We start from the raw sequence: 12,191 nt of genomic DNA on the forward strand, positions 1-12,191 counted from the left end.
AACAGTGCTCTTCTCTCAGAGATCAAGTAAAACCTTCTGCACTTTGTACCTAAAGCATGGTAAGGTAACCTGGATCGTTTTCAAGCTAAGAATTATTGAAGGTGCAATAGGGCTCTTAAAATATTGACTAGAGCTACTACATATTGAATCCTAAATAACATGTTCGCTGTGAAACAGACTGAGTTGGTAAATACTTGTTTTCTTATTTTCTGTGTCAACATGGCACATAGACACTCCATATAAAAGATAATTCGATTCATGCAGGTGCAGAATTAAAAAGAAACAAAAAGAGAAACAAAAGTATCCAGCCTTGTTTTGTACTTTAGGAATAAGAATAGCCTTTGTCAAAAGAACCATTTCTGACTTTTTTGATTCTGTTACTTTGATAAAAGTTATAAAGTTATATTTGAAGTCTTGAATCAGTACTGAGAACGTAGAAGAAATCTAGACTTTAAATGATCACTGTTCATGAAGCCAAGACTAGGGACAGACCAATGCATGCTATGAAAAGTCTTTTTTTTTTTAAATATATGAAATTTATTGTCAAATTGGTTTCCATACAACACCCAGTGCTCATCCCAAAAGATGCCCTCTTCAATACCCATCACCTACCCTCCCCTCCCTCCCACCCCCCATCAACCCTCAGTTTGTTCTCAGTTTTTAACAGTCTCTTATGCTTTGGCTCTCTCCCACTCTAACCTCTTTTTTTTCCTTCCCCTTCCCCAATGGGATTCTGTTAAGTTTTTCAGGATCCACATAAGAGTGAAACCATATGGTATCTGTCTTTCTCTGTATGGCTTATTTCACTTAACATCACACTCTCCAGTTCCATCCATGTCGCTACAAAGGGCCATATTTCATTCTTTCTCATTGCCACGTAGTACTCCATTGTGTATATAAACCACAATTTCTTTATCCATTCATCAGTTGATGGACATTTAGGCTCTTTCCACAATTTGGCTATTGTTGAAAGTGCTGCTATAAACATTGGGGTACAAGTGGCCCTATGCATCAGCACTCCTGTATCCCTTGGGTAAATTCCTAGCAGTGCTATTGCTGGGTCATAGGGTAGGTCTATTTTTAATTTTTTGGGGAACCTCCACACTGTTTTCCAGAGCAGCTGCACCAGTTTGCATTCCCACCAGCAGTGCAGGAGGGTTCCCGTTTCTCCACATCCTCGCCAGCATCTATAGTCTCCTGATCTGTTCATTTTGGCCACTCTGACTGGCATGAGGTGATATCTGAGGGTGGTTTTGATTTGTATTTCCCTGACGAGGAGTGATGTTGAACATCTTTTCATGTGCCTGTTGGCCGTCCGGATGTCTTCTTTAGAGAAGTGTCTATTCATGTTTTCTGCCCATTTCTTCACTGGATTATTTGTTTTTATGAAAAGTCTTAAATCAATTTTGATAATTTGTGTGGTTAGGTAAAACATAATACATCAAGTGCTTAAAGATAGTTAAGGCCCACTGATCATTATCTGGCTATTAGACTGGGAAACCCCTGAATCCAGTATATCAAGAAAGTTGTGGACAGGGGTGTCTTGGGTGGCTTAGCTAGTTAAGCATCAGACTTCAGCTCAGGTCATGTTCTCAAGGTTCATGAGCTCCAGCCCCACATTGGGCTCTGTGCTGACACCTCAGAGCCCGGAGCCTGCTTTGGATTCTGTGTCTCCCTCTCTTTCTGCCCCTCCCCTGCTGGTGCTCTGTCTGTCTCTCTGTCAAAAATAAACAAACATTAAGAAAGTATGTGGACATGTTTTGAAAGAACTCAGCTAATTTATGGGTATCTGCCATATAGCACAGTTTGGGATTTAACCTTTCAAAAACAAGATGGAATAACAAAAATCATGGTAAACACTTTTGCAAATATTAGGGCACAATTGGGGATTCTGAATCAAATTATCTAACTCAGAGCATTCTTCAGTTTTGGAGAGTTAATTACCTATCCTGTCTGGAGTCATTAAACTCCAACTGGGCAGAATTCTAGAACTACAATATTATAAAAAGAATCCAGTGAGAATTTGTTACCAGATCTTTCCTTTCATTGAAGTCATATGAACAACACGATGTTCTGAGCTGGACAAATGCAAAGCACAGAGCCTTCCACTGACGTATTTTGTAGCCTAGGTTTTGTGAAAATAAAAATAAAGAGCTGCTTTAGAAACTTACCTTAATTCTTTGTTGTTGTTGTTGTTGACTCTTGTAAGTACCACTTGGCAGCATATTGAGAGTAGGTCAGAGCAACCTGTCTTTCTGCTACGTACATTGTGAGCACTCAAATCAGGTTTCAAGTCAAGTTAGATTACGTGGAAGGTAGGAAATAATAGAGTTTTCTTTTCTTAAATTCCCTGGTTTAAAACACAAAAGCAAAAGCTTTCCACTGTGAAGATCATCTAAAGTTGTTTCTGCTACTATTGTTAAATCCCTGCAGCATTCTCATTCATTCGACAGTTCATTGAGTGTCATATATGGTGCCATTTTTCTGTGAAGTTGGCTTTGCATGCAGTAGCGTTAAGACAATTGATTTAGATGGGAATATATCACTTAAGGATGTCTACCTTGTAGATGGAAAAAAAAAAACCCCTGAGAATATTAATCAGTGGTATCAGCTCTTTGATCAGGAATTTGAGTAAAGTCACACTTACATTTATCCTACAAGCTGCCCTTAGACAATAAGACGTTGTGGCTCTGCATGAATTAGATTAGATTTTTCCTTCTTTGGTTAATGTGTCTATCTGTAGACGTATGTGCTCCCATAAAGGAATAGTTTTCTGATTCCATATCTTCTGTGAACAAGGTTTTAACAGAGCCTTTCATAGTCTCAGCAACCAGTCAATGAGATGATTATGCCTGCCAGAGTGTATTAGTTAATAAGAGCTCAAGAGACAATTAGTTTGGGCCTAAGCACTCTGCACATTCAGGTGTACATCAAAAGTAATACTACATACATTATGATGTTCTTTTGTTAGGTAGATAAATCAAGATGGAGATACGTGGATTTGCCTATTTGAAATTAGCCTCTGGGTATTGACCAGTGTCAAAACAGGCAACTTACTTTGCCTCTTCCAAAGTAAGATTTGGGGATAGCTCCAAAAAGTCAAATTACTTTTTTTTTTTTAATTTTTTTTTCAACGTTTATTTATTTTTGGGACAGAGAGAGACAGAGCATGAACGGGGGAGGGGCAGAGAGAGAGGGAGACACAGAATCGGAAACAGGCTCCAGGCTCTGAGCCATCAGCCCAGAGCCTGACACGGGGCTCGAACTCATGGACCGCGAGATCGTGACCTGGCTGAAGTCGGACGCTTAACCGACTGTGCCACCCAGGCGCCCCAAGTCAAATTACTTTTGAACACAGAATGTTAAAGACCAAAAAGGAGGAAATTCATTTCAGTGTATTGAACATTGTCTATACAGCAGGGTTAGTATATAAATCTAGCATTAGTAGATTTATGTCTACTAATACTATGAGGTTGGAAATAGTAATTCCAGGGCTTATCTTGTTATAATAGGAGTCCAGGAATCACATGGAAGCAAAACAAAACAAAACAAAACAAAACAAAACAAAACAAAACAATGTATTTCTAATATGTAATGAAAGACCTTATGTCACCATTAACTTCCTTTATGAAAATGGTAATTATATTTCTCTGGAAACATTTCAGGAATAATAGCATTTTCTTAAAGGAATTGTTGAATTACAGCATGTGCTATTAATTACAATAAATAATCTCATAAAATCCCACAAAAAAGAATCTAATTCCTCACAAAGAAAGTGGTAAAGCCATAAAAGCCAGATGTATAAAGAATGGGACCTAGTCCTCTATAACATCCCAGACTTCACTCTAAGGTCTCATAATTACATGTTTGCCCACATGCTTATAATTTATAGACTTTGGCAGAGAGTTTCAGATATTGTTTACTTCAGGTAATTAGGTTGAAAGGTGATTAGTTCCTGTTTGATCCAGAAGCTTATATTCTGCAACTTAACCCTATTTCACGGCAATGCAACACTTACCCAAAACCCATATTGAACCATTTTGTCAGGAAATACTTAGATAAATATTTATAGGGTTCTAGTACTAAATAGAAAATGTTTAAATCCATGTTGGGTTTAGTTTACTACTTTAACAACAGAAAGCTTTTTTATTATGCTTTATTGTATTACTTCTAATGAGAAATTATTGATGAAATTTTTGGTAAGTTTTTTGTTTTTAAATTTAGTGACCAAGGAAGATCAGAGGGAATAACATTGAAAGGACTTTTCTATGGGTTTGCCAAATACAAAACCAAATTAAAAAGTAACTTAGAGGAAAATAAAATTCTTAATTCTTTAAAATTCATTGTTCTGTGGATAGCTGTCTGAATATAAAAATATGTGATCTGTTGCCTTTAAAATCTAGGACCCCTATCTTACTTTTAAAAGGAATTCAGAACTGTGTATATTCCCACAAAGAAAGTGAGAATTCTCACTATAATTACTATGTCAAAAAGGAAGATTGTTTAAAGAACGAATTAATGGCCAATACAAAATGTATCAAAGTGAAAAACATTTAATTAAAGACTGATTTGGTGATTTTATAAAAGCAAAATCCCAGCTGTCCTGTCATGTTACCTCTATGTATATCAGTATGTATCTCTTAGGAATTATAGACATTAGGGACATAGACATAGCCTGGGTGGCTCAGTCGGTTGAGTGACTTCGGCTCACGTCATGATCTCTCGGTTGGTGAGTTCAAGCCCCGCATCGGTCTCTGTGCTGACAGCTCAGAGCCTGGAGCCTGCTTCAGATTCTGTGTCTCCCTCTCTCTGCCCCTCCCTTGCTCATGCTCTGTCTCTCTCTCTCTCTCTCAAAAATGAATAAACTTAAAAATTTTTTTAAAGAATTATAGGCATTAACTTACAAGATATAGTTTCTAAATCAAAACAGAAAATTTATGGGGTTTTTTTTTCTGTTTCTCAGATAATTTTTCAATCCATGGTGTCCTCATTACTTCAAAAATAGATGATTCTTTTGTTGAATTATAACAATGTGAATCTGAATACCTCAAGGTGTTGTTTCTTTGTGTATTTATGCATATTTATTAATTTTATTGACTCAGTAGCTTTTTAACAATTAGGAAAAAAAAGTTTATTCTAGAATGTAGGTCTGCTCCCAAGTGGGTTTTGTTATTCTAGAGTAGGTACAATATAAGCAGAAATATTAGCAGTAGAGAGTGATATAATATATGAGCTACTAAAGGAAGGATTAAGGTTCTAGTTTTATTTCTTGTAATAACTGGATGGATGAAAAGTTATAGATATCGAGCTATATGTAAGTTCACAATTCTAAAATTATGATAGAGATCATTGATTTGTCATAATTTTTGTAATTTCTGAAATAATCTTACCTGTCATATTGGATTTCATGAAAATATAAATAAGAAAGATTCACAGGAAAGGGAAGTAACAATTTTATTTTTTAAAAGTGAGACCCAGTTGTATTTTATCCAAATTCAGACAAGCTTTTATCTCAGAGGCCACTACTCATATTCAATAAAAGGAGTACCTACATTCATATAGCTATAAAGTTAACTGCAGTTAAATCTCAATATTATTTTATATTTTGAAATTAATCTATTTTTGACACTGGTTTTCAGTCATTGTGGTTTTGTTTGGTATTATTTTTTTGGCCCGTTAACAAATCCTTTAATTTAATAGGGATGAGATTCAGGGAAGAGGGTCAAATTTGTTAACTTCTTTAAAACAGCATTGCCAAAATGTGCAGAAGGACAGTAAATGAAAATCAGCCCAACAAATGCTTTATAAAACATGATCCATGCATTTAATGTGTTTATGTTATCCCTGTACTTTGTGGAGAACCCATATCTGGTTGCAATTCTCAGAAAGCAGAGTGCCAGGCCTCAAGGTAAAGGTAAAGAAATGTAACCTCTGTTTCTCTTTGTAAAGTTCTTTACATATTTTTATTAAATCAATACTTACACTACATAATGTCAGTGTCTACCAACATTGATAGTATTCTTCACTTTAAAGAAAATTGATGATAAGAATTATAAGGATTGATTTTATATTTTGGTCAACAGATTTTCCACATGACGTATGACCTTGCCAGCGCGGTGGTGAGAATTTTTAACCTCATCGGCATGATGTTGCTCCTGTGCCACTGGGATGGCTGTCTTCAGTTCTTAGTCCCACTACTGCAGGACTTCCCACCGGACTGCTGGGTGTCTCTGAATGAAATGGTTGTAAGTAATTCGTATTATTTTATACTCTGCGTATTCAGTGTTTTGCCAAAAAGTTCTAAGTATTTATGTCAGAATGGTCTAATTTCTTCTCTGTAAATGTTTGGAGAAAACTTAATTTGGCTTTCATGGATGTAAAATAAAATGTTCTATTGCTTTTTCTACAACTAAATGTCACACGAAATGGTTCTGGGGATGTATATGTTACAGGATCTATTTTTAGGTATCTTAGTCTGTGTATATGGAAGACATTTTATTTCAAAGGTTCACGTACACTCTCACATACATATAATCGTGGTGCAATGTTCTTCTAAAACTACCTACTGCTTGGAATAACTCCTTTCTTTCAACTTGATTTTGGCATTTACTGCGCTTGAGACATGCAATTCTAGGTGTTGTTAAAACATATAGAGATGTGTTCAACAGTATAGGCGCAATGAGATCTGTATGATGTGCATGATATCTCAGATAGTACTTTTTGCTAGGGAAGACAGGGAAGACAGGGAATAAATAAAGTAAAGCCTTTATTTTTAATTTTTAATTTTTTTTATTTGAGTATAGACATGTTACATTAGTTTCAGGTGTACACTTTACCCTGAAAGATATTTAAATATTTAAAAATCTGGTAAATAAAAATTTGATTTACACAGGTATATTCACAGTCACATTTAATGCTAAGGACATGTGTTCTTTTAAAAAAAAACATGCATTTTGATCTACATTATACAATACTTACAAAGGAATTGAAACACTAGTGAGTATTTTTAATTTATATATTCACAAAGATTTGTTCTCCTTTGATGTAAGTTCTCATATTTTCTTCATATATAGCATTTTAATTACATTAATATAATAAAATATTGTTTAAGCTACCTATACTTTGGACTAGACTTCTCTTACATGTGACATTTTATGGAAGATAAATTTTATGAGACTTTAACAAAACTTTAACTTTGGCATAAATCAAATACCCCCTTTTTTTCTTGAAGTGTTCCATATTAATTTCTGGGCTTATTATTGTAGAAATGACATAGACATCTTAAGAACATACATTTTTTTTTCTTCTAACAACAATAGCTCAGGGTTCATATTTGAAGAAAAGAGTGGTTTACATCACATGTTAAGAAGTCTGGTCTTCTTTTCTTTCTCTCTTCGTGACTACCTATTTTCCTCCCTCCTTCCTACCCTCCCTCTCCCTGCCTTCTGTATTCTTTTATCTCCTTTGTTTGAGACTTGATAATCACCTGGATCTCTCCTTCATTTCGTTTGTACCTACTTAAATGTCACTGCCTCACGAAGCCACTGTGTGACCACTCTGTCTACTATATAGATAATATTATATATATATATATATATATATATATATATATATTATAAACCAACTGGTTTATATTTTATCTTAAAAATATTTAGTAACACTCTCTCTCTCTCTCTCTCTCTCTCACACACACACACACACACACACACACACAGTCTGTGATTTATATTTGTCTGTGTCTCTACACAGAATGTCAATTCCATTAGGTTAAAGAATTTGTCTGTTTTGTTCTGACTTAGTGCCTAGAACAGTGCCTGATAGAGTAGTTTATTGTAATCTAGCCTCATTATTGAAAGTTCGTTGGAGAAATACTTGTTCTATTTTTGTTTCTGCACCTAAACATTAAAGCAAGCATTTGATCCAGTCACTTTTCAAAACTATGAAACCTTCTTAGTTATAGGTCTGTCTGATTGTTACTTATCACTGAAGGAAAACTTATGAAGACATTATTAAGATATTGGGGGATGGGGAGAAAAAAAGCAACAGCTCTTATATTCTGACTACTAACAGAGTGTATAGTATAGAAACACTACTGCTACTACCAAAGGATGATTCTTCACCGGCAGCAACTAATATTTAAGTTAGCAAGTAATTATTGTTTAAATTTCTCTTAGGTATCTTTCAGGAAAAATCACAATGGTCTTCATTAAAATAGTAAAAGGGTTATTTGGGGGTGTCCATAAAGGGCATATACTTGTGAAATTGTAATATAGAGCAATATGCTACTTAATATATCCAGTGCTAAGCAAATTTAATGAAGAAAAGTTTTAGTATCTTGATCATTTTTAAATGTGTCTGCATGTGCTCTTTGTGAGTTTGTGTGTTCGTATTTAACATAGTCAAACTTTTATTATTGTATCTTAATGTCATACAAAATACCTTTACAGAGTTTACAGGTTTTTTTCTTGAGTCTTTTTTGCGGGGCAAATTTACTTATGAAATCAGCTCTTTCTTTCACATTTATTTGACAATATTTTCATGTTTAATTTTAATGTCAAGGGTAGGAAACAGTTAAGTCTATGTTCAACCCTAGAGACCAGATATATTTTGTGACTATTAGTGATATGAAGGTGATGACCATTAAAAAGACAATTTTCGTATCTATGGGGAATCCCCATGGTATCACTTGACCTTGAAGATATCATTTTTTCTATCCTAAAACTATCAAATTCTGGAAAGTCTTCCATCACAACAAAACAAAGTGTATTTATACAATAAGGGAGTCATAAAGAAGTAAAAATCCTGGGGCGCCTGGGTGGCACAGTCAGTTGAGCGTCCGACTTCAGCCAGGTCACTATCTCGCGGTCCGTGAGTTCGAGCCCCGCGTCGGGCTCTGGGCTGATGGCTCAGAGCCTGGAGCCTGTTTCCGATTCTGTGTCTCCCTCTCTCTCTGCCCCTCGCCCGTTCATGCTCTGTCTCTCTCTGTCCCAAAAATAAATAAACGTTGAAAAAAAAATTAAAAAAAAAAAAGAAGTAAAAATCCAACATAAGATAAAAGCACCTGACATGTGTATATCTTGCTTACTGTATACAAACCCCTGTGCTTTGAAATACACTTGTAATGGGGCGCCTGGGTGGCTCAGTCAGTTAAGTGTTTGACTTCGGCTCAGGTCATGATCTCGCAGTCCATGGGTTCGAGTTCCATGTCGGTCTCTGTGGTGACAGCTCAGCTCCTAGAGCCTGCTTCTGATTCTGTGTCTCCCTCTTTCTCTGGCCCTCCCCACTCACACTCTATCTGTCTGTTTCTCTCTCAAAAATAAATAAACATTAAAAAAATTTAAGAAAATAGATACACTTGTATTTCGTCCTCATAGCAACAGAATGAGTTGAGCACTGTTATCTCCCATTTGACAGTCCAGAAACCTGACATTTTTAGAGGTTAGTAGCTAAAGTTTAGCTAAACTTTAGCTAAAGCTAAAGGTTGGTAGATCAATGGAACCAAGATTAGAATGCCTGTCTATCAGATTCTGTAATTTCTGTTCTAAAACACATTAGAGTATCTTGTCGCATAGATTGTAAAAAGATAGTTAAGGAAAGTAATGGCAAGAAATGAAACCTGTAGTCACCCCAGTTGCAGTAGAAAGTCACTCGAAAGTCAGCTTTTGAGCTCTGACACTAAATAAGACCGATATGAGATGTAGATGTAGGACAAGCAAAATCAGATTGGGAAGGCAAAAAGTGAGAAGCCAGGATAGATGCAGACATGATTATTAGTCATTCTTGGCAATTATACTATGACAATTATACTATGACAGTTGACATTGATACTAAATAATTTATGGTAAAGATTAGAGCGTTGGACAGATTCTTTACACCCTCCTTTTTCATATATTGCATTCCTAAATGATTTATATTCTTAAATATTATTTTAAATCCTCCTTAACCATATTTTCATGTATATGTATATACTTGTCTCTTTATATGTATTTTCAATCTTTCTTAAACACATTTGTATTTATATCTTTATTCTTACCTGGATATCACCAGCTAGTTACCCATATATGTCCTATAATGAGAAATTCAGAATAATGCAAGAACTACTGTATCGATAACTGGTAATTTGTTCTTTATATTTATATTTTTATGTTAACTGTTTCTAATCTGCAGTTAAGTCTGTAAATGTAGTTCCAGTTCCTGTCAGCTAACTCCTTTGCCGTCTTTAAAAATTCCTCACTGAAAGAATTCTTTAAAAGCTATTTTTTAAAAGCTCAAACACCAACCACAGAGGGCTACTTGAATTCATGAGGTGGGAGATATTGACTTGCAAAATCCAACTTAACCAGGGATTTATCTTGCTCTGCATTTATTTTTAATATATCCTTTCATATAGAATATTTCATTCAAGAAATATTTGAGTTATAGAATTCTGCCTAAATGAATATCTTGGATTGGTCAGATAATTAATATCTAATAAAATTAATTTTGAAAATCTTGTCATTCTCATATTTTGTGATTATGTTTTTAGATATATCACACTAAAATCATAATAGCTCATTATTAAACTGATTAGAGATAATAGTTTTTGGTTTATATTATAAAATCATGAAATATTCATTTTAAAAACCTAAGAAAATAAAAAACTATGATGCATTTTGAATTTACATATTAATTTTGACATAATTTAGGGAGTGACTTTACAGAATAAAGAAGGATTTGCAGCTAAATAATATGTTCCTGTAGCTGTGTTTCTCTAACTGAAGTCTGCAGGTTTATTCTCAGGGAGTCCATGGGTTTTCTCCCAGTGATTTGTGAATGCATGCATATATATTGGTGGTAGTGTGAAAGGTTACAAGGTAAACCTTTTATGAATCTACAATCATCTGAATGCCCTAAATATGGAATCTGGTTTTGCTTTTTTTTTTAATCTTATTTTTTATTTTTTAAAATTTACATCCAAATTAGTTAGCATATAGTGCAACAATGATTTCAGGAGTAGATTCCTTAATGCCCTTTACCCTTTTAGCCCATCCCCCCTCCCACAACCCTTCCAGCAGCCCTCAGTTTGTTCTCCATATTTATGAGTTTCTTCTATTTTGTCCCTCTCCCTGTTTTTATATTTTTTTTGTTTCCCTTCCCTTATGTTCATCTGTTTTATCCCTTAAAGTCCTCATATGAATGAAGTCATATGATTTTTGTCTTTCTCTGACTGACTAATTTCACAGCATAATATCCTCCAGTTCCATCCACGTAGTTGCAAATGGCAAGATTTCATTCTTTTTGATTGCCAAGTAATACTCCATGGTATATATATACCACATCTTCTTTATCCATTCATCAGTCGATGGCCATTTGTGCTCTTTCCATACTTTGGCTATTGTTGATACTGCTGCTATAAACATGGGAGTGCATGTGTCCCTTCGAAACAGCACACCTGTATCCCATGGATAAATGCCTAGTAGTGCAATTGCTGGGTCGTAGCGTAGTTCTATTTTTAGTTTTTTGAGGAACCTCCATACTGTTTTCCAGAGTGGCTGCACCAGCTTGCATTGCCACCAACAATGCAAGAGAGATCCTCTTTCTCCACATCCTCACCAACATCTGTTGTTGCCTGAGTTGTTAATGTTAGTCATTCTGACAGATGTAAGGTGGTATCTCATTGTAGTTTTGATCTGTATTTCCCTGATGATAAGTGATGTTGAGCATTTTTTCATGTGTTGGTTGGCCATCTGGATGTCTTCCTTGGAGAAGTGTCTGTTCATGTCTTTTATCCATTTCTTCACTGGATTATTTGTTTTTTGGGTGTTGAGTTTGATAAGTTCTTTGTAGATTTTGGATACTAACCTTTTATCTGATATGTCATTTGCAAATAGCTTCTCCCATTCTGTCAGGTGCCTTTTAGTTTTGCAAAACTAAACTAAAAGGCAACCGACAGGATGGTTTTGCTTTTCTAGTTGAAGTACGTTGCGCCATATAGAATAATTCTGGCTTATGGGCTTAATGATTAATGATCCATTTCTATCAAATGAAGGGTAAATGACATCATATTAAATGTTGTACCGAATTTTCACCATAGTCAAAATGGAGAGATGGACTTGAAAACTAAGTCACTCCTTACATAGCACACAATTGTATTGTAGTGCGTGAAACTAATCTGCAAAACTAGTGCCATAATAGCACTAAATTTACATTGT

At 35.1% G+C, this 12,191-nt stretch overlaps 1 protein-coding gene across 1 annotated transcript in view; it reads left to right on the forward strand.

Annotated features, from left to right (window-relative positions):
- HCN1 (hyperpolarization activated cyclic nucleotide gated potassium channel 1) overlaps positions 1-12,191 on the forward strand; it is a 390,638-nt gene that overhangs the window by 212,583 nt on the left and 165,864 nt on the right. The window contains exon 3 of the mRNA XM_043598841.1: positions 6,084-6,245. Coding sequence (XP_043454776.1) covers positions 6,084-6,245 — 162 coding nt within the window. The remainder of the gene's footprint in view (positions 1-6,083; positions 6,246-12,191) is intronic.

This window comes from Prionailurus bengalensis, chromosome A1 (assembly GCF_016509475.1).
Source record: "Prionailurus bengalensis isolate Pbe53 chromosome A1, Fcat_Pben_1.1_paternal_pri, whole genome shotgun sequence".
NCBI lineage: Eukaryota > Metazoa > Chordata > Mammalia > Carnivora > Felidae > Prionailurus > Prionailurus bengalensis.